At 49.0% G+C, this 25,200-nt stretch overlaps 1 protein-coding gene across 1 annotated transcript in view; it reads right to left on the reverse strand.

The window, feature by feature from the left end:
* Positions 1-25,200, reverse strand: part of ARHGEF17 (Rho guanine nucleotide exchange factor 17) — a 202,421-nt gene that overhangs the window by 16,732 nt on the left and 160,489 nt on the right. Inside the window, exons 9-19 of the mRNA XM_079973253.1 lie at positions 23,619-23,704; positions 22,366-22,484; positions 20,489-20,702; positions 17,062-17,135; positions 14,654-14,847; positions 11,430-11,680; positions 9,638-9,881; positions 8,008-8,094; positions 5,831-5,898; positions 4,090-4,238; positions 730-904 (exon numbers count right to left, since the gene is read on the reverse strand). Of these exons, the coding sequence (XP_079829379.1) occupies positions 730-904; positions 4,090-4,238; positions 5,831-5,898; positions 8,008-8,094; positions 9,638-9,881; positions 11,430-11,680; positions 14,654-14,847; positions 17,062-17,135; positions 20,489-20,702; positions 22,366-22,484; positions 23,619-23,704 (1,661 nt within the window). The remainder of the gene's footprint in view (positions 1-729; positions 905-4,089; positions 4,239-5,830; positions 5,899-8,007; positions 8,095-9,637; positions 9,882-11,429; positions 11,681-14,653; positions 14,848-17,061; positions 17,136-20,488; positions 20,703-22,365; positions 22,485-23,618; positions 23,705-25,200) is intronic.

Genomic DNA, 25,200 nt, shown 5'->3' on the forward strand with positions numbered 1-25,200 from the left:
TGCTAGAGGGGGAAGGCAAAACCACGATTAGCAGAGGGGGTGGGGACCTAGCAGGATTTCCCACCAACCATGAAAATGTCACCCTTAGTCAACCTCTTCCTGCGAGTTACATCCATCTCACCAGAGTCTTACAAAACTAGGCACCTCTGAGTCATTCTCAGGTGTCAAGAGACGCGGCTGAATCAAACGCCTGGGAAGAGGCTGACTCTGGAGATGAAGGAATGCCGTTCCATAGGGAGCCAGAGTCTGACTCTGGAGACGAGGAAATGCAGACAGAGCAGGAGTGGGTTAGTTTGAGCCTCCTTCATCGAGAGTTCCCAGACTCAGATAGAGCAGAACTCAGAAAGCTTGCAGGCAGAGGGAGGGAAGGAGATAGATGACATTGAGGGTGTTGCTATGCAACCAGGAGGGTGGCAGCATTTGGAGGGATCTTCGTTTGATAACGGGGGGGGGGGGGTGTCTACCCACCTTCTCCCCGAACCAGAAGACCTGAAAGGGTTAAAATGCAACAGAAGTACAAGGGAGGAAGGATTGGACTTTGGCGCCCTTTGCGCTGCGAAAGGGGCAGAGACTCAGAGCGACCAACTCGTAGCAGAGAGCAGCAGGCAGGGATGTAAATTGTAAATAAACATGCCCTAAAACTGCCAGAGACTCATTAATTCTGATCGGAGTGTGCTTGCCTGCCTGAGATCGTGACACCAGGACTTGCCAAAGCGCTGGGTCTCTCACCTGCCAACATCTTGTGGACCGGAGGCGTGACGTCCACTTCGGCCAGCTGGTCGTAGCTGGAAGGGTGGTAGAGCCTCACCTGGGCGCTGCCCTGAAGGGTGACCCAGACGCCCGCCGAGGAGCTCACCATGCAGCTGAGGCTGCGGTTGCTGTCCTGCCCGACGTGAAAGCAGTGCTGGGGAAGAGAAGAGGTCAGGCTGAAGTCGTGTGGAACAGAGGGAATCCCCGACGCTCTGAACGGGGGACCACTTCTCCCAGGGTTTCCCCCCAGTGCAGAAACCTGACCTGAGATGGTGGCAGCTAGTGGGGCGTTGCGGTCCAGGGAACCGGGTCCCCCTTGAACTGGTGTGATGGCCTGGGAATCTGATTCAGAGGCTGAACCGGAGGAATCCCAGCCTGCACAGGAGTCCCCGCCTCCAGGGCCGGCTGAGCTGGGGCAGGGGCTTGAATCTGAAGGGCCTGCACTTGTGCCGGATCCTCAGGAGCAAGCACCAGGTGAATCCACTCTGGTTCCGGAGGTGATTGAGGACCCATTGCCTGCAGGTGCTCCTCTCCCCGCCCTGTCAGGGGAAGCTGAGGTTGCCTCTGGGTCCAGTAACCCTCCAGCCTCTCCTGAACTACAGAGGCTCAGGGCAGAGAGGCGGAGGGAACTGGTTTCTCCCAGGAGGAGTACTCGCCTTAAGGCCAGGAAAGTTGAGTCACCTGTGGGCCAGGACCGCCCTAGGCCCCAGAGGAGATAAAGGCCAGTCAGCCCAGTCCCAGGTTGCGGGAGCAACGACTTGGAAACCTGTTTCCGCCAACACAAAGAACCTGTTTTTCCGGAGTTCCCGACCACGCCCAGCTTCTTGCTTTGGACCCTGCTTCCCCCTTGGTGGACAGTCTCCAGACCCTCAGCCCAGGACCGGACTTTGACCACGCCTCACGGTAACACCCCCCCCCCCGGGACCAGCACAACCACACTCACTGAGCTGCTTATCTCAAAGTGGTCCATGTTTGCTGTTTCACTGTGTTTTTTCTATTCTGTGGGAAGCCGCCCAAAGGGCAGCTGGGGTAACCCAGTGTCAGGGATAGGACTCAACAGGACGAGATGGAGGAGGAGGACACACACCCCTTTCTACCGACGCTGCAGGAGAAGAGGGAGACAGTTTGATTTACAGCGGGGCTTTGCGGCGGTTGCTGAACAACTTGGTGGATTTCTGGCTGAAACATCGGCTCTGGATCCATTCCAGTCCAGCTTCCGCTCTGGTCATGGGACTGAGACGGCTCTGGTCACCCTAAAAGATGATCTCCGCAGGCAGCTGGATCGAGGCGGGTCGGGGCTGCTGATTCTTTTAGACCTGTCAGCAGCCTTCAACATGGTCGATCACGAACTCCTGGACCACCACCTCGCCGACGTGGGGATCCAGGGCACAGTCCTTCAATGGCTGCGCTCGTTCCTTTCGGGTCGGGGACAGAAGGTGGCGCTTGGGGGGGAACTGTTGTTGCACCACTCAGTGTGTGGAGTGCCACAGGGTGTGATACTCTCCCCGATGCTTTTTAACATCTTTATGCGCCCCCTCGCCCAGCTTGTCCAGAGTTTTGGGCTGGGTTGCCATCAGTATGCCGATGACACCCAACTCTATCTGTTGATGGCTGGCCATCCTGACTTGGCCCCAGACACACTGACCAGATGTCTGGAAGCTGTGGCTGGATGGTTACATGGGAGCCGGTTGAAGTTAAATCCTTCGAAGACAGAGGTCCTTTGACTGGGTAGGGATGATTTGGGATTGGGGGGGCAACTCCCATCTCTTGCAGGGGCGCAATTAGTGCCAGCACCGTCCATTAAGAGTTTGGGTGTAATCTTCAACACCTTCCTTTCTATGGAGGCGCAGGTTGCAGCTATAACAAAGGCGGCATTTTTCCACCTCCACCAAACTAAGCAGTTGGCTCCTTACCTCTCTCGCCCTGACTTAGCCACTGTGATCCACGCGACGGTCACCTCCAGACTGGATTATTGTAACTTGCTCTACGTGGGGCTGCCCTTGAGACTGACCCAGAAACTCCAGCAGGTGCAGAATGCTGCGGCGAGCCGCCTCATGGGGTCCTTGCTGCAGGATCACATTCACCCAGTGCTATACCAGCTGCACTGGCTCCCAGTGGAGTACAGGATCAGGTTCAAGGTGCTGGTTTTAACCTTTAAAGCCCTATACGGCCTAGGACCCTCGTACCTACGGGACCACCTCTCCTGGTATGTCCCACGGAGGTCTTCAAATAAAAACATATTGGAGATCCTGAGCCATAGGGAGGTTAGGCTGGCCTCAACCAGTGCCAGGGCTTTTTCGGTCGTGGCCCCGATCTGGTGGAATGCTCTGTCACAAGGGACTAGGGCCCTGTGGGACTTGACATTTTCTGCAGGGCCTGCAAGACGGAGCTGTTCCACTAGGCCTTTGGCCAAGGCACAGTCTGACGCTCTCCTTCTGTAAACCTCATAGAACTCTAACCCAATGGTTGTCATTAATTCGATTCTGAATTGATTTTAAAATGTATTTTAATTAATTGACTGTGTGATTTTATGTACACTGTGCTATTTTTACTTGTTGTTAGCCGCTGAGCCCAGCTTTGGCCAGGGAGGGCGGGATACAAATAAAAAATTATTTTTATTACAGTGGTGCCTCGCAAGACGAAAAGAATCCGTTCCGCGGGTCTCTTCGTCTTGCGGTTTTTTCGTCTTGCGAAGCAAGCCCATTAGCGGCTTAGCGGATTAGCGCTATTAGCGGCTTAGGGGCTTAGCAGATCAGCTGATAAGCGGCTTAGCGGATCAGCTGATAAGCGGCTTAGCAGATCAGCTGTTAAGCGGCTTAGCAGATCAGCTGATAAGTGGCTTAGCGGCTTAGATAAAAGGGGGGGGGGAAGCAAAAAACCCCCGCAGGAACTCGCAAGACATTTTCGTCTTGCGAAGCAAGCCCATAGGAAATTCGTTTTGCGAAGCACCTCCAAAACGGAAAACCCTTTCGTCTAGCGGGTTTTTCCGTCTTGTGAGGCATTCGTCTTGCGGGGCACCACTGTATTTATTATTGATGTCACAGCGCAGAGATAGACAAACAAAGGAGTTGGGACGTGTTAGAAGAAAGTGGGTGGGTGGGAATCGTGACAGGGCAGCCAGCTGACACATTGTCACTGGAGAGTATTTCTGAACCCCCTTCTCCTAGAACTTGGTATAAATTAAGTGTGCAGGAACAATGGAAGCAGGGGGCCCGTTGTTAGGAATGTGGGAGAAAGAGCCCAGTTTGGAGCAACACCATGTTAAAACTTGTTGCGTTCTTTTGTCGCTCCCTTATAGGACTGAAAAAAAACTAACGACTCTCCTTGTTTCCTCCGTACCTCCTGTTGCAACGAAGATGTGCTAAGGACGACGACACGGTTCTGGCATCCGCACCAAAGCTTGCCGCCCACGGCCACCATTTTGGTCACAGGGCTGCCGGGAGAGCCCAGAGAGAGGGATTTGGAGTTCTGAGCGTCCCAAAAGCGTCCTGGAAAAGAGAGAGAGAGAAGGGAGATGGGGAAAGAAGATGTCAGAGGATTCTCTTCTCCTTCACTGAATTTAAACATGCCGGAAAATAAGGTGAGAATGGAGGGGACCGAGATTCCAAAGGAGCGGAAAAGACTTTTCATGTATGCAAGGGATGCTATTAGCCCAGAGATGGAAAGAAGATAAAGTCCCTACCAGAGAAGAATGGCAAATTAAGCTGTTGGACTACGCCGAAATGGCAAAACTGACCGGAAGGCTTAGGAACCAAGAAGACAAAAGTTCCAAGAAAGAATGGGAAATATTTATAATTCACTGTAGGCAAATGAAAACGTTAGCAGGATTTTAACAACACTTGTAATGTAACAAATACGCTGGATAATATGGACAGACTTAAAATATGGATGATGAAATAAAATGCAGCTGAAAATGATGACAATAGGACCCATGGTGGGAAGTCTAGAGCTTTAGAGAAATCTCTTAATATGGATATTCGCTTGGTATTGTTATAACACTTGTAAAAACAAATAAAAATTATTATTTTTAAAAAAGAGAGAGAATGGAGTGTTATAAAATGCTAAGAGGGCAGAAAGGGCTTGGACTCTGGCTGGTGGGTTCCAGCTCTGAGATTGCAGCCACGTGAAAATTCCCCACAACAGAAAACTAGCGCGCCAGGGAGAAAGATCCCATTTTGCCTCTTCACCTGCTACGTTGGTTTTCCATTTGAAAGTTTGTGGCATAGAGGGGCGCTCCAAAATGTGATTATCCCACCCAGTCCGGTCTACCGGCTCATTCTACAGCAGGGGTTGGCAACCCAGTGCCCATGGGCGCCAGGGTGCCCTTGGAAGCTTCTACAGGTTCCTCAGTGTGTCCGGGGATGGGCTACTCCCACCAAGCACTGCTACAAGCTCCAGCGAGCATTCGCACAAAGGTTTTTAAACCTTTTGTCACTGCTTGCTCTCTAAGCCTGTGACTTTAAGGCCCAGAGGGTCACAGCAACTCCTCCTATGCAGCCAAGTGGCCGGGCACCGTATTTTTCGCGCCATAAGATGCACCTGACCATAAGACGCACCTAGTTTTTAGAGGGGGAATGCAAGAAAAAAATATTCTTTAAAGGGAGCGCTGAGCAGAACCTGTATAATAATAATAATAATAATAATAATAATAATAATAATAATATCTTTATTGTCATCTGTATACACCCCAGGCTCTGCTCAGCGCTCCCTTTCACGAGCTGCCCTTCTCCCTCCTCGGGGAAAAGCCCCCAAGAGCCGCACACACGCTCCACGCGGCTCGTGAAAGGGAGCACGGCTCTTGGGGGTTTTTCCATGAGGTGGAGGAAGGGACAGAGGGGCTAAGTCAGAAGCTAGAACAGCAAGTGGGAGCAATGCGCAGCGCTCCCTCTCACTCCCCTGGCTTCTGGGATAGCCGCGCAGCCTGTGTTCGCTCCATAAGACGCACACACATTTCCCCTTACTTTTTAAGAGGGGAAAAGTGCGTCTTATAGATCGAAAAATACGGTAGGTGTTTTGCTACAGCCGCTCTCATTTCCAACATTAGAGCCTTCCTGAAAGCATCTTCACTCAAATAACTCACCAGCTTCTCTCTGGTAGGCAACGAGCTCTCCATTAGCCAGCGATACAAACACCTGGTTATCTAGATACCTGTGGGGGAGAAGCAACGGGCTTTGCAACGTCAGCTGGAAATCAAATGAGTGGCACAATAATAAAAATAATAATAATAAAAATTTTTTATTTATACCCCGCCTTTCCCGGTTCAAAAACCGGGCTCAGGGCGGCTAACAACAAATTTAAAACACTTAATTGTAAAAGCAGCATAAAATACAGTATAAAAACATGAATAGCAATAAAATTCAAAGTTCAGAAATCAATTTGGGGGAAATCCATCTAATAGAGCATTAGATAGTCACCAGGGCCGGCTGGCTGAATTTGTCCTACTTGGGCCGGTGAGGAGGCCAGGGGAGAATTAGCTGTGGGGTCTCAGAGCGGGTGATCTTCATAAAAGGGGAGGGGAAGGGAAGAGAAGGGAAATAAAAGATCAGGCTGAATTCAAATTAAAGGCCAGGCGGAATAGCTCTGTCTTACAGGCCCGGCGGAAGGAGGTTAAATCCTGAAGGGCCCTGGTCTCATGGGACAGAGAATTCCACAAGGGCGGAGCCATCACTGAGAAGGCCCTGGCCCTGGTGGAGGATAATCTGACTTCCTTAGGGCCAGGGACCTCTAAACTATGATTATTCATGGACCTTAAGCTCCTCTGCGGGCTAAGCAAAAATCAGGATCACCTGTGTCCACACTGATACAGCAACTCCTAATTTAATCACGAACGGTGATTAATATTGGGGGGACACCTTTGTGCTTAAAAGCATTAATTCCCCATGTGAACTAACTGATTCAGAGTTTAGTCATTCTGCGATCGGGGAGCAAGTGCCATCGCAAATGTTTTCCACCCATCTCCGTTTGATGCTAGAGGGAGGAGGGCGAGATTGCCCTGGGGTAGATGCTTCCTCGTCTCCATCACTTTAACTTTAGCAACTGCTTAGTTTTGCAGAAGTAAATACCGTATTGGCCCGGATATACCGTATTTTTCGCCCTATAGGATGCACTTTTCCCCCTCCAAAAATGAAGGGGAAATCTGGGTGCGTCCTATGGGGCGAATGCAGGCTTTCGCAGGGAACTCCCGCAGGGAACTCCCGCAGGGCTGTCTAGGCTGCGGATAGCAGCCTGCTTCCCGGAGCAAGGGGCGCCCTGAAGCAGAGTGCCCCTCGCGCTGGGCAGACATCCGCAGCGTGGGGAGCCCTGCAGGAGTTCACCGCAGGGCTCCCCACGCTGCGGATAGCAGCCTGCCGCCCGGCGCGCATGGCGCCGTGAAGCAGAGCACCCCGCGCGCCGGGCAGACATCGGCCAGCCCCACAAGCTCGGGGGACAGCGGGGAGGCGCAGCGCCGCCATCCCACTGTTCCTCGACCTGGTTCGGTTTCCCCGACCTGGTTTTGGGGGGAAATAAAGGAAAAAAAAAATCCCTTTATTTCCCCCCCCCCCAAAAAAACTAGGTGCATCCTATGGGACGGAGCGTCCTATGGGATGAAAAATACGGTAAGGCACACCCGAATATAAGCCTCACCTTTAAAATTCAAGGGGGGAAAAGACAATACAATATAAGCCACTCCATTAAAATCCCGCAGGCAGTCACACCCGTTCCATTTAACCATATGTCTGTTTTAGCAGCAATATCGTAAAAGCCAATTTTTGTAAGGTCACAAATTTAAGCAGCGCTTTAATATTTCACAGTCGGAATTTGGGGGAAAAGTGAGGCTTATATTCAGGCCAATACGGTACAATATGTGCTTCTTGGTACGATTAACCCAGCAGCAAAGTCACATGACGGTGAACAGGAAGGCCAAGACCTTAGCAAGACCTGCGTCTGGGCTGTACCCCTTCATCTTGAAGGTGAGGGCTCACATGACTAAATATGAACATCCTCATTTACTGCTTTAAAAAAATAATTTGTTCTGGTTTTTGCTAGTCGAGGGTGGGACAAGGACCCTGAACCCCCCCATTGCCTCACTACTGAAAATTGTATTCAGCAACTTTTGGATTTTGCAATTTAAGCAAACCGTTTTGCACACAAGATTTTCAGCCCTGTGGACTGAAATGGTGCTTTAAAACGAAAGCTGAGTTTCTCAAGAAGCTGGATTCTGTGCTCACTTATCATACATTCTGCATTTCAGTACACCCTGCGTGAAGCTCCACTTACAAAATGCAGGTCACAGAGGCCGAATGTTGCATCTTCATGCTATTCTTCCTGTTTCGGATGTTGTCCGAAGATTGGTAGACATGGATGCTGCAAATCAAAGAGAATGGAAGCAGGAATGAGACTCTGGCTGGTTCGTAGGGAGAAAAAAATCAGTACTTTGCTGACTTAGCAAACTAATGCTAGTGTATTGCAAGAATCAAAGATCAGCTGTGTCGAAGTGATGAGTCTTCAACATCAACTTCATTGGACTGGTCATGCTGTTCGGATGCCTGATTATCGTCTTCCAAAGCAACTACTCTATTACAAACTTGAAAGTGGAAAGCATAATGCTGGTGGTCAATGAAAAAGATTTAAAGATTGTCTCAAGGCAAATCTTAAAAAAATGTAGTACAAACACCAACAATTGGGAAACACTGGCCTGCGAGTGCTCCAGTTGGAGAACAGCCTTTACCAAAGGTGTCAGGGGCTTTGAAGACACTCGAACTCAGGACGCAAGGGAGAAACATGCTAAGAGGAAGGGACGCTTGGCAAATCCACACCGTGATCAACTCCCGCCCAGAAACCAATGTCCCCACTGTGGAAGGGTGTGTGGATCCAGAATTGGCCTCCACAGCCACTTATGAACCGTGTTCATGAAAGACAATCTTAATCGGCTACAAGTGATTGCCAAAGAAGATGACTCTGCTTTTGAAATATAAATTCCTGGAATCTAGCCTCCCTTGGCTGCAGGCCTGTGGCCAAAGAGATCTTATGGATTTGCCAAAGACACAGCACTGACTTTCAATATTCGATGACAGATCCTTCCCACTCTGTATCAGAACGCCTTTCGACATTCCATGACATTACAGTAGCCAAACCAGTAGGTAAGGGAGCTTGCCGAAAGCTGACAAGTTTTAGCTTGTTATACAGGGAGAACTGGCCACTGGTCCCACCACCTCCTGGCAAATAGAAGGGGAGGAAATGGAGGAAGTGAGGGATTTTACTTTATTGGGTTCCATGATCACTGCAGATGGTGACAGCAGCCACGAAATTAAAAGACGCCTGCTTCTTGGGAGAAAAGCAATGACAAACCTAGACAGCATCTTAAAAAGCAGAGACATCACCTTGTCGACAAAGGTCCGTATAGTGAAAGCTATGGTTTTCCCAGTAATGATGTATGGAAGTGAGAGGTAGATCATAAAGAAGGCTGATCGCCGAAGAATTGATGCTTTTGAATTATGGTGCTGGAGGAGACTCTTGAGAGTCCCATGGACTGCAAGAAGATCAAACCTCTCCATTCTGAAGGAGATCAGCCCTGAGCGCTCACTGGAAGGACAGATCCTGAAGCTGAGGCTCCAGGACTTTGGCCACCTCATGAGAAGAGAAGACTCCCTGGAAAAGACCCTGATGTTGGGAAAGATGGAGGGCGCAAGGAGAAGGGGACGACAGAGGACAAGATGGTTGGACAGTGTTCTCGAAGCGACCAGCATGAGTTTGACCAAACTGCGGGAGGCAGTGGAAGACAGGGGTGACTGGCGTGCTCTGGTCCAGGGGGTCACGAAGAGCCGGACACGACTAAATGACTAAACAACAACAAATAGGGAGAAAGAAAGAGAAAGTCTAAAAAGATTTCAAGGCGCAGTCTGCCTACCAGCCATCTTCTGTCCCCAGCCACATGGAACTTTGATAGGCCTCTGGGTCAAGGCTCAGCAGGTTCTCCAGGCTGTCTCTGGTGAATGACCCTCGACTTGACCGCCTCAACGCCCGGCCGTCCATGGGGCTGTCGCTGTTCTGGGCGAAAGTGGTGGCAATGGGAAGGAAGCCAGCAGGGTCCTGCTCCTCTTCCGAGCTGGTTGTCTCGGCCGTTGCGTCTTTAGAACTCGGGATCTCCTCATCTGGAAAACGAGAGGCGAAGGGAACTAGCAAAGAACCTTCAAACTCAAGGAAGGTCCCTGGCTTGGTCACTGAAACCCAACAGTTCATTTTCAGTTTTAAACCCAATTTATTTGTCAGCTTCGCTACCAAATGCACATTAAATCTAGACTGTTAAATCTAGACTTAACTAGATTTAGTTAAGCTGGAACTATGTCTGAGGAATTTCTGAGGAATTTCTCTCTTTCTTTACCAATTATTTTTTATTGCTTTCCCATAATTCTTAATGAATTGTGTTCCAAATCAATACAAACTTAAAAACTGACTTCCCAACCCCCAGGTGATCCCTCTATTTTCTTTCCTCCTTTGCCGCTCCCAGTATGACAACATTTCTAACTTGCATTTCAAAATCTCATCGCTTTTCCCTATGCATCACCTGCTCATTTACCAATTTCTGCTGTGACTTTTATACATTTCTTATAACCAGTCCTCAAAGGAGTCTAGCATGCTCTTAACCCCCCAATATCTCCTTCTGGAACCCCTCTGGGGTCGTCGAGCACCAGAGAGGCCAGCTTGCCATGTTTACTGCAAAACAGGAAGCCCAAAGGTCAGAGGAATTTCTATCTGTTGCTCCCCATTTTTGGTGCTAAATGTTTTCATCTTTCCTTAGAGTTGGAATTTTGATACTGTGTTTTAGGGGACAACCCTAAAACCCTCCATCCACACTCCTGGAGGGGGTCGGAATTGGGTGGGTGGGGTCTTCCTCCACTCAGCTCTGCTGCCATGGAAGACCCTGCTGAGCCCACTGAAGGCGAGGGCTGTTTGGGGAGCCACCACCAACAGGTTCCTGTCAACAGAGGGCAGAATGAGGCTCTGGGGACAAGGCCTTTTGGGGTGGGGTGAAGCAAGGGCCCGGATCTGGGGAGCCCAATCGTGGAGCTGTCAAACGAAGCTCTGCTCTGACTGGCAGCAGCCAGCAAGGCTTCATAACCTGGGGGAGGGCTGCTGTATTAAAGAGAGCTCGTACTCTCGTTGCTGCGCGGTGTCATTGTTTATTTGTGGCAAGCTGCACCAAGGAGCCTATTGCACCGAATTGACAGCATATTCCGAAAGAAGAAAAGGAAAATAATAATAACAGCAATTAACATTTAGTGGGAGGCTCTTATTTCGCTTGGAAGACGTCATATTATTTTCCGCGTAAAACTTAGAAACATTGATTGCCATTCCTGAACTTGCGAGCTGAATAAGCAATAGCAGCTACCGTGTAAAACAACCGCCGGGACATTTACAGCCTTCTGAAAACGTCTGTTTCTCAGAAGCGAAGACGCCAACGGCAATTTATTCACGTGCTTAAATGTTTCTACTCTGCCAGATTTCACAAGGAAGTCGAAGAGATGTTCCTAAAAAGGAACTGTTAGGACGCCACTCTGCATAGATGCAGAGTTGGGTTTGGAAAGGAGAGGTGCTGGGGTTCAAAATTATGCTCAGCGATAGAAGGGCACCTGGGGAAGGGGCAAGGCTTGGGGCAAGTTACTAGCCCTCAGCATTGCTGTGCGAATGGTCCGACTCACTTCCGAAGCTGGAAGATATCGTGGAGTGGCTGGCTTGGCTCTGGAGGGTGCCGGAAGGACTCGGCGAGGACTCATCATCCGTGTCGTCGCTGTCAAAGGGGACCAGTTCTCGGTTGGTGCTGTCCACTGGGTCCGAGAGCTCCAGGGAAGACCCGGAAATGGAGATATGCAAGCACTGCTGGGGGCCAGACTCGTCCATCGATGTGTGAACCGGTTCGGAGGAAGGGCTGGCCAGAGATTCGGGGCGCTCCCTGAGTGCAGAGTGAGGTGGGAAGATAATAATAATCATATAATAATTTATTATTTATACCCCGCCCATCTGGCTGGGCTTCCCCAGCCACTCTGGACAGCTTCCAATGAAATATTAAAATACAGTGGTCTGAAAAAAATGTTGAAATATACATTTACTAAGAAACCAGAGGCCTTTCTTCTTGGAATAATAGGTCTGGAATTGCCCAAGAAAGATGTTAGATTGTTTTCATATGGTACAACTGCATCTAGAATTTTGTTAGCTAAGAATTGGAAAACACAAGAAGTGCCAACAGTGGAGGAATGGCAGATGAAGATGATGGACTTTTCGGAGCTAGCTGACCTCACTGGAAGAGTCCGCGACCAGAAGCAGGAGGAGTACCAGGAGGAATGGATGAAATTCAAAGACTATTTAGTTAAACATGCTAAGATAACTTAATTGGAAAAACTTGCAAGTACCAGACAGGCTTAGGATTTAAATATGGGATGTTAGAAAATAATATGTTTAAAGTTAAAATGAAAAGAAAGAATGATGTTAAGTGATTAAGTTAATTTTATGAGAAACTTGGTTTTGGAAAAACTGTTACAATGATATACACTGAAACTCAGCCAGGGGGATTTGAGGAACTCACCTAACAATGTTACTAAGATTGGATTAAGTACAGTTACGATTTATTTTGTTAGTTTAAAAATTCTGGAAAATCAGTAAATTTTTTTGAAAAAAATAAAATACAGTGGTCTGTTAAACATTAAAAGCTTCCCTAAACAGGGCTGCCTTCAGATGTCTTCTAAACGTCTGGTAGTTGTTGTTCTTTTTGACATCTGGTGGGAGGGCATTCCACAGGGAGGGCGCCACCACCGAGAAGGCCCTCTGCCTGGTTCCCTGTAACTTCGCTTCTCGCAGGGAGGGAACCGCCAGAAGGCCCTCGGAGCTGGACCTCAGCGTCTGGTTAGAACGATGGGGGTAGAGATGCGAACAAAAAGGCATGGGAAAAAGATACAACGGAGAAGCTGCGTCTCTGCACTGAACAGCAAAACATGCCAGGATAGAGGCCTAAGAGAGGAGAGGAACTACAGAAGTTGGGGATTCGCTGCTTTCAGGAATCAGGAAGCACAGAACTAAATGCCCTTTAAGAGAATCATAGAATTGCAGAGTTGGAAGAGACCCTGTGGATCATCTAGCCCAACCCCCTACAATGCAGGGATCATTTCCTGGGTCCAGGACATCTCTCCCCCCCCCAACACATTTCCAAGGGCGCCAGAACTACTAAAAGGGCCCCCTCTGCCTATTTTAATACCCAAGAGGGTCTGTAGGGAAGGACATGGTCTTTCAGATATTCAAACCACAGGTTCTGACCCCACTGTGTTGGACTAGGTCTTGGGAGAGCAGGGTTCGAATTCCTGCTTGGCTGTGGAGTTCACTGGGTGATCTTGGGCCAGTCACTGCTTCTCAACCTAATCTATCTGCTCCATAAAGTTGTTGTTATGGCTCTAAAGATAAAACAGGGAGGAAGAGATGTACCGTATTTTTCGCTCTATAGGATGCACTTTTTCCCCTTCAAAAATGAAGGGGAAATGTGTGTGCGTCCTATGGAGCGAAGACGCCATAGCCCCGCGACCCTCTCCCGGCTGGAGAGGTGACGCGCGGCTGTGGAAGGAGCCTCTATAACCGCGCGTCACCTCTCCAGCTGGGAGAGCGCGCGCGGGGCAAAAGAAGCCCCCCCACGACCCTCTCCCGGCTGGAGAGGTGACGTGCGGCTATGGCAGGAGCCTCCACAGCTGCGCGGCACCTTGTTTTAGAGCGGGAAAACAAGAGAGGGAAAATTTTTCCCCTCTCTGCGCAGCGCCTCCTGCTGCTTCGCTGAAGGGGTGTTGGGCAGAGAGGGGGATATTTTTTTTTCTTGTTCTCCCCCCTCTAAAACAAGGTGCGTCCTATTGTCCAGTGCGTCCTATGGTGCGAAAAATACGGTACGTTGGCTGCCTTGATCTCCTTGGGGGAAAGGCAGGATAGAAATGCGATAAACAGACAATAAATAAATTCTAATTCAGCAGTTTCCTGCAGGACGCATCTCCCTGGCTTCCAGCCACATTGTGATGGCCTGGGATTCGGACTCAGAGGCTGAACCTGAGGAATCCCAGCCTGCACAGGAGTCCCCGCCTCCAGAACCAGCTGAGCCGGGGCTGGGGCCTGAGCCTGAAGGGTCCTCACCTGTGCTGGATCTTCAGGTGCAGGCACCAGCTGAGTCTGCTCTGGCTCCTGAGGTGATGGAGGAGCCATTGCCTGCAGGTGCTCCACTCTCAGCCCCGTCAGATGAAGCTGAGGTTGCTTCTGGGTCCAGTAACCCTCCAGCCTCTCCTGAGCTGCAGAGGCTCAGGGCAGAGAGGCGGAGGGAACTAAGTTCCCGCAGGAGGAGTGCTCACCTCCAGGCCAGGAGAGGCGAATCACCTGTGGACTGGGACCGCCCTATGCCTCAGGGCAGATAAAAGCCGGCCATCCCCAGTCCCAGGTTGCGGGAGCAACATTGTTGGTAGCCTGTTCCTGCTGGCACCCTATCCTGCTCTTCTGCCAGAGTTCCTGCCCTCACCCGACTCCCCGCCTTGGACCCAGCTTCAGCTTTGACGGACAGCCTCCATACCGCACCCTTGACCTCGGACTGAACTCGGACCTCACCGCACGGTTCGCCCTTGGGACCAGCACACGTGTGTTTATCTGACAGAAGCGGGTTCTGGATCCCCCAAAATCTTACAAGCCAGCCCTTCTCAACCAGAAGTTCCTGGACTACACCTCCCACCATCCCTGACCACTGGTTCTGCTAGCTAGGGATGATGGGAGTTGTTGTTTTAAGAACACCTGTGGAACCAAGGTCGAGAAAAGCTGGCTTATGCCATGAACCAATGTGTTCACTTTCCAGGGGCCACGACGTTCTAAAAATGAAACCACCCACAGGCAAGTCCTTTTCTGGCGACTTCCTTACCGGAAGGTCCGCTTGAGGCCCGGCACAGAGGCGATGCAGAGGATTCTGGCAGAACAGACGGCAATGCAGGCCTCGACGATGGGCTCCTTTTTGACGCTGAGGAGGCAAACCTGCCCGACGTAACCGTCGCTGTTGCACACCCAGACTTCGTAGGCGTTCTCCGGGTTGCTGTGGCTGGGCGAGGCGCAGGAGAACTGCCGGAGAAGGGACAAAAAAACAGGTTGGTTTTAAAACAGGCCCTAAACCTTGTATAGAGGGGATTTCATTACTCTTCCATTTTGCTGCAATCAAAACTCTTGCTGCTGCCGTCGCATATAAAAAGATAAAAAGATTGGATCCAAAAGCTGACAGAATATGCCGAATTAGATGGTCTATCAGAAAAAAATAAAGAATAAATCAAAACAGGAATTTGTTTCAAAATGGGCAGGTTTTCAAACAATATCTGAAAAATAAATATAGTAGTTTAAATTCTGTTGCAGCATTCGAGGAACTTCAGTAATAGTTGCAAGGTAGATATAAGAAATTAGATTTATTAAGAATAAGTTTAATTATGATAAAAGTATTGGAAATAAGTAATATGAAATTGAAATGTGGAATAGACGGGAGGTTGGGTCTTTAGTGTTAAGACCAATATTCTGATCACACTTCAAAACGACCTTGACAGATTAGAGAACTGGGCCAAAACAAACAAGATGAATTTTAACAGGGAGAAATGTAAAGTATTGCACTTGGGCAAAAAAAATGAGAGGCACAAATACAAGATGGGGGACACCTGGCTTGAGAGCAGTACATGTGAAAAGGATCTAGGAGTCTTGGTTGACAACAAACTTGACATGAGCCAACAGTGTGAAGCGGCAGCTAAAAAAGCCAATGCAATTCTGGGCTGCATCAATAGGAGTATAGCATCTAGATCAAGGGAAGTAATAGTGCCACTGTATTCTGCTCTGGTCAGACCTCGCCTGGAGTACTGTGTCCAGTTCTGGGCACCACAGTTCAAGAAGGACACTGACAAACTAGAACGTGTCCAGAGGAGGGCAACCAAAATGGTCAAAGGCCTGGAAATGATGCCTTATGAGGAACGGCTAAGGGAGCTGGGCATGTTTAGCCTGGAGAAGAGGAGGTTAAGGGGTGATATGATAGCCATGTTCAAATATATTAAAGGATGTCACATAGAGGAGGGAGAAAGGTTGTTTTCTGCTGCTCCAGAGAAGCGGACACGGAGCAATGGTTCCAAACTACAAGAAAGAAGATTCCACCTAAACATTAGGAAGAACTTCCTGACAGTGAGAGCTGTTTGACAGTGGAATTTGCTGCCAAGGAGTGTGGTGGAGTCTCCTTCTTTGGAGGTCTTTAAGCAGAGGCTTGACAACCATATGTCAGGAGTGCTCTGATGGTGTTTCCTGCTTGGCACGGGGTTGGACTCGATGGCCCTTGTGGTCTCTTCCAACTCTATGATTCTATGTTTTATTGTTTGCTAAGAAAATTATGTGTCTATGGTTATTCTTGTGTGTAATTTGGTATTTGTGGTTTTTTTCTTTTTTCTTCTATCAATATTTTTTTTAAAAAAAATAAAAAATAAACTAAAATAAAACAGGCCCTAAAAAGCGCTCACCAGCATGGGCCCATCCAAAAATACATTCTCCAGAACCAATAACTGATTGGTGACAAGAGTCTTTAACGGAAGTGCGGTAGAATTAAATGAACAGCACTGGGGTGCACTGGGGGTTTCAGTAAGGAGGTGGAACTATTTTGTTTATTTATTTTTTCAAGGGACCTTTTTGTTTATAAGAGGGAATGCTCGGTGGGTAATGACTCTTACCTTGGCTGGGACAAACGAAGCTCCACTTTCCATGAAAATTTGGTGGCAAAGGTCTTCATTCAAAGTGCAGTAGATTTAAATGAGTTGCACTAAGGCGCACTGAAGGGACGCGGGTGGCGCTGTGGGTTAAACCACAGAGCCTAGGACTTGCCGATCAGAAGGTCGGCAGTTTGAATCCCCGCGACGGGGTGAGCTCCCGTTGCTCAGTCCCTGCTCCTGCCAACCTAGCAGCTCGAAAGCACGTCAAAATACAAGTAGATCAATAGGTACCATTGTGGCGGGAAGGTAAATGGCGTTTCCATGCGCTGCTCTGGTTCGCCAGAAGCAGCTTAGTCCTGCTGGCCACATGACCCAGACACTGTACACCGGCTCCCTCAGCCAATAAAGCAAGATGAGCGCTGCAACCCCAGAGGCGGTCACGACCGGACATAATGGTTAGGGGTCCCTTTACCTTTAAGGTACACTGCGGGTTTGTGTTTTCTAAACAATCAGCAAATTGAACTATAGTTTCAGACAGTTATAATATGGAAACGGTAGCAACAAACAACAGATGAACTGTGTGAATTCAGTTTGCAAAACTCGGACCTACCTGCATTCCACTCCTCGTTTTCATGATGGGAATCGCTTTCAGGAACTCAGGGTCCAGGCAGTTTTTGTAGGAAGCTGGTTACGAAAAGGAAAACAAACAAACCTGTAGCGCGGTCCGATTTGCGGCGTAATCCGCTGCAGCTCTGTGGAGTCACGATAATGAACAGCCGTCTTGAATCTACCTACCCTGCTTCTAAAATTTGACCGTTCCCCGGTTCTCGCCTCGAAGACTCCACAGCCACTAGCTGAGCTGCTGTGATGTCACAGCATGTTCGCAAACGTTTTAGCTGCCCACAGTATTTGTCAGCAGTGGTTTGCAAACAGTGCTGTTCCTGCGGTGGAAGCAAGCGGTCAATTTGACTGGGGATAAAACAGCTTGTTTATCAGTGCCGCAGGAGCACCTACAGAGAGGGGGAGTGTTAGGGGAAAAAACCCCACACCTAATTATGTTCCAGATCAGCCCCTCCATATAGAGGAAGAGGCAAGACAGAGTATGTCTTGGGTTGAACTCTTGGTTGAGGGAGGAGCACAATAGCACATTTTTTGGCTAACCTCTCTCTTCAGAGATGCTTCTAAAGGCCTAAAGAGGCAGATGAGGAAGATACCGTATTTTTCGCTCTATAAGACTCACTTTTTCCCTCCTAAAAAGTAAGGGGAATTGTCTGTGCGTCTTATGGAGCGAATGCAGGCTGCGCAGCTATCCCAGAAGCCAGAACAGCAAGAGGGATTGCTGCTTTCACTGCACAGCGATCCCTCTTGCTGATCTGGCTTCTGGGATTCAGAATATTTTTTTCCTTGTTTTCCTCCTCCAAAAACTAGGTGCGTCTTATGGTCTGGTGCGAACAATACGGTAACTTGTGCAGAGGCTCTATCAGTTCAGACTAATAATAATAATAATAATAATAATAATAATTTATTATTTGTACCCCGCCCATCTGGCTGGGTACAAATAATAAATTATTATTATTATTATTATTATTATTATTATTATTATAATAATTTATTATTTATACCCCGCCCATCTGGCTGAGTTTCCCCAGCCACTCTGGGCGGCTCCCAATCAGTGTTAAAAACAATACAGCATTACATATTAAAAACTTCCCTGAACAGGGCTGCCTTAAGATGTCTTCTGAATGACAGGTAATTCTTTATCTCTTTGACATCTGATGGGAGGGCGTTCCACAGGTCGGGCGCCACTACCGAGAAGGCCCTCTGTCTGGTTCCCTGTAGCCTCACTTCTCGCAATGAGGGAACCGCCAGAAGGCCCTCGGCGCTGGATCTCAGTGTCCGGGCTGAACGATGGGGGTGGAGATGCTCCTTCAGGTATACAGGACCGAGGCCGTTTAGGGCTTTAAAGGTCAGCACCAACACTTTGAATCGTGCTCGGAAACGTACTGGGAGCCAGTGCAGATCTCTCAGAACCGGTGTTATGTGGTCCCGGTGGCCACTCCCAGTCACCAGTCTAGCTGCCGCATTCTGGATTAATTGCAGTTTCCGGGTCACCTTCAAAGGTAGCCCCACGTAGAGCGCGTTGCAGTAGTCCAAGCGTGAGATAACCAGAGCATGCACCACTCTGGCGAGACAGTCCGCGGGAAGGTAGGGTCTTAGCCTGCGTACCAGGTGGAGCTGGTAGACAGCTGCCCTGGACACAGAGTTAACCTGCGCCTCCATGGACAGCTGTGAGTCCAAAATGACTCCCAGGCTGCGCACCTGGTCCTTCAGGGGCACAGTTACCCCATTCAGGACCAGGGAATCCTCCACACCTGCCCGCCTCCTGTCCCCCAAAAACAGTACTTCTGTCTTGTCAGGATTCAACCTCAATCTGTTAGCCGCCATCCAACCTCCAACCGCCTCCAGGCACTCACACAGGACCTTCACCGCCTTCACTGGTTCTGATTTAAAGGAGAGGTAGAGCTGGGTGTCATCTGCATACTGATGAACACCCAGTCCAAACCCCCTGATGATCTCTCCCAGCGGCTTCATATAGATGTTAAAAAGCATGGGGGAGAGGACGGAACCCTGAGGTACCCCACAAGTGAGGGCCCAAGGGTCTGAACACTCATCCCCCACCACCACTTTCTGAACACGGCCCAGGAGGAAGGAGCGGAACCACTGTATAACAGTGCCCCCAGCTCCCAGCCCCTCTAGGCGGTCCAGAAGGATGTTATGGTCGATGGTGTCAAAGGCCGCTGAGAGATCCAGCAGAACTAGGAAACAGCTCTCACCTTTGTCCCTAGCCCGCCGGAGATCATCAACCAGCGCGACCAAGGCAGTTTCAGTCCCATGGTGAGGCCTGAATCCCGATTGGAAGGGATCCAAATGGTCCGTTTCCTCCAGGCGTGCTTGGAGTTGTTCAGCAACCACCCGCTCAATCACCTTGCCCAAGAATGGAAGATTTGAGACTGGGCGATAGTTGGCCAAATTGGCCGGGTCTAAAGATGTTTTTTTAAGAAGCGGTTTAATGACCGCCTCTTTCAGCGGGTCTGGGAAGGCTCCCTCACAGAGGGAAGCATTCACCACCCCGCAAAGCCCATCGCCCAGCCCTTCCCGGCTCGCTTTTATCAGCCAGGATGGGCAAGGATCAAGAAGACAGGTGGTCGGTTTCACTCGTCCAAGCAGCCTGTCCACATCCTCGGAGGTAACAGATTGGAATTGATCCCATATAACAGGACCAGACAGAACTCTAGCACTCTCCCGCCCTGGCCCTGCTCCCACTGTGGAGTCTACTTCCTTCTGAATCTGAGCGATTTTATCTGCAAAAAACTTTGCAAAAGCATTGCAGGAGATCTTGGGGTCCCTACCAGGCCCCGGTGGTACAGGTGGTTCCGATAAACTGCGAACCACCTGAAAAAGTCTCCTGCTGCTGTTTTCTGCAGATGCAATGGAGGCGGCGAAGAAGGCCCTCTTCGCCGTCGCCATTGCCACTTGGTAGGCTCGACGTTGAGCTCTAACCCGTGTCCGGTCTGATTCAGAATGAGTTTTCCGCCACCGGCGCTCTAGCCGTCTCAACGATTGTTTCATCACCCTCAGCTCCGGGGAGAACCACGGGGCTGTCCGGGCTCCATGCAATCGGAGAGGGCGCTTCGGAGCCAGACAGTCAATAGCCCTGGTTAACTCCGCATTCCAGCGTGCCACCAGGGAATCAGCTGAAAGGCCATCAACTTGGGATAAAGCATCCCCTACCACTCTCTGGAAGCCAATTGGATCCATTAAGTGGCGGGGGCGGACCATCCGAATCGGTCCCACCTCCCTGCGGAGGGGAAGGGTTGCGGAGAAGTCCAGTTGCACCAGGAAGTGATCTGACCATGGCACTTTATTATTATCATCTGGGCGGTTTACAAAGCGCTCCCTACCCCAAAACATTAAATCAGTTTTAAAAAAAACCTACAGTATCCAAAACAAAACCCAAAAACACTCAAGACAAGGACCTAGTTTCTTCTTGGTGTCCTCGAAGGCTTGCTCAAAGCTATGTCGCGCATCTGGGTTGGGGAACTCAAAGATGTAGGACTCCGTGCCGTCCGCCTTGGTTGCCGTGAGTTCCATTTTGTTGGGCGGGAAAGACTGGGTGAAGGAAAGCGACTGCTTCTCTGCCAACTCACGGTGGATGGCGGCCATCAGGTCCTTGATGACGTCGTCCAGGCTCTGAGAGTGAGTGAACACAAATGCCGGCATTAGCTGGGAGAACACCATGGACTTTGTGGAATAAAATTCTGCGGCTGCAAGTTTCTAGTCTATCTTATGCAGTCGCAACAGCCCACAAGCCTGGTATCAGAGCTTTGATTTCCAAGCTCCACATTTAGAGGGGACCCAACTGGAAGGCATCAAGGACAGGGCCTTTTCGGTGGAGGCACCACAGATGTGGGATTCTCTCCACAGGGTGAGCTGACTAAAATCTTCCTGATTTTAGAAGGTTGCTAAGTTATTCTTTCTTTCTGGAAAGCATTTGTGGAGGTTTAAATGCTGCTGCCTTTTTGGTTTGCGACTTTTAGAGTTGGTATATTTTAATCTTTAAATGGCATACATAATCAACCATTATTTCTGTATGCCACTACTGCGGCCCATGTTTCGATAGCCCCAAAATGGAAAACGAGCGAGGTCCCAACCAAAGAGGAATGGCCACTTAAGTTGACAGAATATGCGCAGCTTGCAGACTTAACATATAGAATAAGAGAAGAAGAACATACATTTAGAGAAGATTAGAAAAACGTTTAATGGCTATATGGGGGGGGGGGGAATCATGTACACCTGAAAACGTGGGCAGCATTAAGATAAATTCAACAGTGTAAATAAGTTTTGATGGATGTAATAATGGAATACTGGAAAACTGCCGGAGGCAGTGGAAGACAGGAGTGCCTGGCGTGCTCTGGTCCATGGGGTCATGAAGACTAAACGACTAAACAACAACAACAACAATGGAATACTGAATGGTATAGTTTATGTAAAATATGCAGGGATTTGTGATATGAAAAATGAACCATGGAAAGAGAAGAAGTCATTGATATTTTGGCCTAGCACCCTCTCCTGGTATGTCCCACGGAGGACCTTACGGTCTTCAAATAAAAACATCTTGGAGATCCCGGGCCACAGGGAGGCTAGGCTGGCCTCAACCAGAGCCAGGGCTTTTTCGGCCGTGGCCCCGATCTGGTGGAACGCTCTGTCACAAGAGACTAGGGCCCTGCGGGACTTGACATCTTTCCACAGGGCCTGCAAGACAGAGCTATTCCACAAGGCCTTTGGCTAAGGCACAGTCTGACCCCCTCCTTCGGTAAACCTCACAGAACTCTAGCCCAATGGTTGCCATTAATTTGATTTTGAATTGATTTTATTTTATTTTTTTTAATAAATATTTATTGATATTTTTTAGATACAAAATGCAAAAATAATAAACAATATGACATGTATCATAACATATTTTCAAAGCTTCTTTGGACTTCCTCACATCTCTTTTACCCTGCATTATTTATATTAAAAATATCAGCAAATTATTACCTTGTTTCATACCTTATTTTGTACTTTCCAAATATTATACTTCTAAATTTAAGATAATTTTTATCATTTACTCATACCTTAAATTTAAACATATTATTGCCTTAAATTTCGACCTTTTCTTACTTGATTTTGAATTGATTTTAGAATGCATTTCAATTAATTGATTGTGATTTTATGTAAACTGTGCTATTTTTACTGTTGTTAGCGACTCTGAGCCCGGCTTTGGCTGGGGAGGGCGGGATATAAATAAAATTTTATTATTATTAAGTTTAACAAAAGGCCTGTTTTAATTTTACAAAACCTCGATGGTTCTCACCTGATGGGGGAAGCTGAGGGTCTCTGAAAGCTTGCTAACTTGGCCAAGGGTGCTGAGGTCTTCATCCAGGCGGGAGATGGCTTTCTGGATGCTCTCGCGATTGGGCGATTGAGAAGCCCCTGGAGTCAGACAGAAATCACACATCACACCGCGTTTGTCTCAGACAAGGAGGCTGGAGATCTAAGCCAGCTGCATTTCTCAGTATCTACGGCTTGTTTTGACATAACACGAAACACCGACTTTATATAGTACCATTTGGAGTTTTAAAAATGCGGTGTTTAAGAGGCAAGCGGTTAGGCCACCTGAAAGACCAGCGGCGATACTCCTTGCCTTTCTGTATTCGTTGCATCAGTTATGCTAGTGAAACTCTTCACTTTAAATTGACGAACCCTAATTTAAAGTGGACATGAGGTGGTGGCACGCAAACTGTGTGTTTCTAAAGGTTGTGGTTGCCGTTCCTGATTGACGACCACGAGCCACACGGCACGACAACAACTCAGTGCAGAAGATGTGGCTCGTGCAAAACTGCACTTTGTCCCTCAGTTTTCGAACGTAATCCGTTCCGGAAGAGGAGGAGGAGGAGGAGGAGGAGGAGTTTGGATTTGATACCCCGCCTTTCACTCCCTTTAAGGAGTCTCAAAGCGGCTAACATTCTCCTTTCCCTTCCTCCCCCACAACAAACACTCTGTGAGGTGAGTGGGGCTGAGAGACTTCAAAGAAGTGTGACTGGCCCAAGGTCACCCAGCAGTTGCATGTGGAGGAGCGGAGACTCGAACCCGGTTCCCCAGATTACAAGACTACCGCTCTTAACCACTACACCACACTGGCTGTTTGAGTTCCGAGACGTTCGGAAACCGAAAACTCAATACGGAAAACTGCGTATGGAACTGCAAGGCATGTCCTACTTCTGAAAAGTGTTCAAAAACCGAAGCGTTTACTTCCAGGTTTACGGCGTTCAAAAACCGAAACATTCGTCAACAGAGCCGTTCGAAAACCAAGGTACCGCTGTTCAAAATGTTGCATCAGCTGCCAAGGCCGCTGAGCTACATTCAAGGTTTCCTCTTAAGCCTCCCCCCAAAACGTATTAATTTTATTTCTGCAGCTTTAAATCCCTGTAGGTTCGTACATTTCAATACTGTTTTATTGTCTGCATTGTGTTTTATAGATTCCTGTTTCTGAACAATGCTCGGGTATCCTTTGGACGCAGAGATGTTTATGCATTCTTAAAGGGAACAACACCGATGGCAACAGACCTTTCACAATGTCCAGGTCTTCCAGCGGAAATTTCCAGAGCAATTTGTACTTGCTGGCTGTGTCAATCACACTGGCTGCTGTGTAACTGCAAAGAAAAATCACGTAACACTAAGAACGGGAGCAGTACTGACTACAACCACTAAGTGGCCTTGTTGGCCTATTTTGGAGGTGAAGACCATCCATTTAGATCTTAAGCCTTCTTTCTTCCCTTGATCAAGATGCTAAGCCTGTGGGCAGGGCCTAGCCAATTTTCTACCTTCTGCGCAAAACCTAGATTTCTGAGATGCCTCCGATATAAGGCACACTTGACTGCCAGTTGTGCACTCTTGGCTGAGATCATAGCTGTCAACCGTCCCTTATTTGGCGGGAAACTCCCTTATCGCAACGCTGTTTCCCGCTGCTGTCCCGGATTGATGATATCCCTTAAATTTCCCGGGTTTCATGCTCGCCCAGCTCGGGAGGGAAGCAGCAGCTCGGGGTCCTCCACCGCGAGAGAGAGCACGCACATGAGCTGCCGCGTCTCCATCTCTCCCTCCAGGGGCACGTCGTGAGGAGATGGGTGGCGGGCGGGCAGGCAGCCCCTCTTTTGCGAGACTTCCGGCGCACTGCCAGGGGAAGCCGGAGGCGGCTGAGGAGGCGGAAGAGGAGGGAATGGGGAGGGACGCAGAAGAGCGGCGCTTCAGCGGCCACTGCGGTGCCGCAACCGCCTCATGCCAGGCTCGTGGGCGAGTCTTTCTTCCTCCCTCCCTCTCTCTCGGGCGGGAAAGGGCCGATGGAACTCCTCGCGCCAGGACGACGGCAGCCCCGACGTGCATAAGCTAAGCAAAATCCCTTATTTTGGCTGCTGATCCCTTATTTTCAAATCTGTAAGTTGACAGCAATGGCTAAGATGGACCCTATTATTTATTATTTTAATTTTTGCTGCATTTCAAGTGTGCGCAATTCTATACTAGAGGTGGGGCCTTTGCCAGCCGTTGAGCTGGATCCTGAAGTTCCCGACGGGGAACTCCGAAGAACAGCCAACCCCTGCTGAAAGCAGGACTCGAACTCAGCACCGACCGTGCGACAGAATTCCCAATGGAGAACTCCATGCTAATTTATTAATTTATCCCAGCTGCCGTGGGGCTACCAGGCCCCCCTGGTTATGCCACAGTGGTTATTCATTGCCAGCCACATCTCTGGCTAACCCACCCCTGACATCAGGTGTGGGGCAGGAGGGCGTGGTTTGGGCCCGTGCCTTATGGACAGAAATGGTCCCCGTGGGAGACGAGAAACAGTCTGGCCTCTGATAAGATGCCTGTCCTTTGCAATTACCGTATTTTTCGCTCCATAAGACACACTTTTTTCTTCCTAAAAAGTTAGGGGAAATGTCTGTGCGTCCTATGGAGCGAATGCGTGGTCCCTGGAGCCCAATTGCCCAGGGGCAAAAAGCAGGTCGTGGTTCGAATCAACCAAATGTACAATTTTATATATGTTAACACTCCTCCATCCACAAGGTTTACTTAACTTTTAACATTTTAATTGCCCCAAATTGTTCAAACCTACCCAAATAATTCCCTATCTTCTCAAACCAATCCTCCT

The sequence above is a fragment of the Podarcis cretensis genome (genome assembly GCF_951804945.1).
Source record: "Podarcis cretensis genome assembly, chromosome: 4".
In the NCBI taxonomy this organism is placed as follows: Eukaryota; Metazoa; Chordata; class Lepidosauria; order Squamata; family Lacertidae; genus Podarcis; species Podarcis cretensis.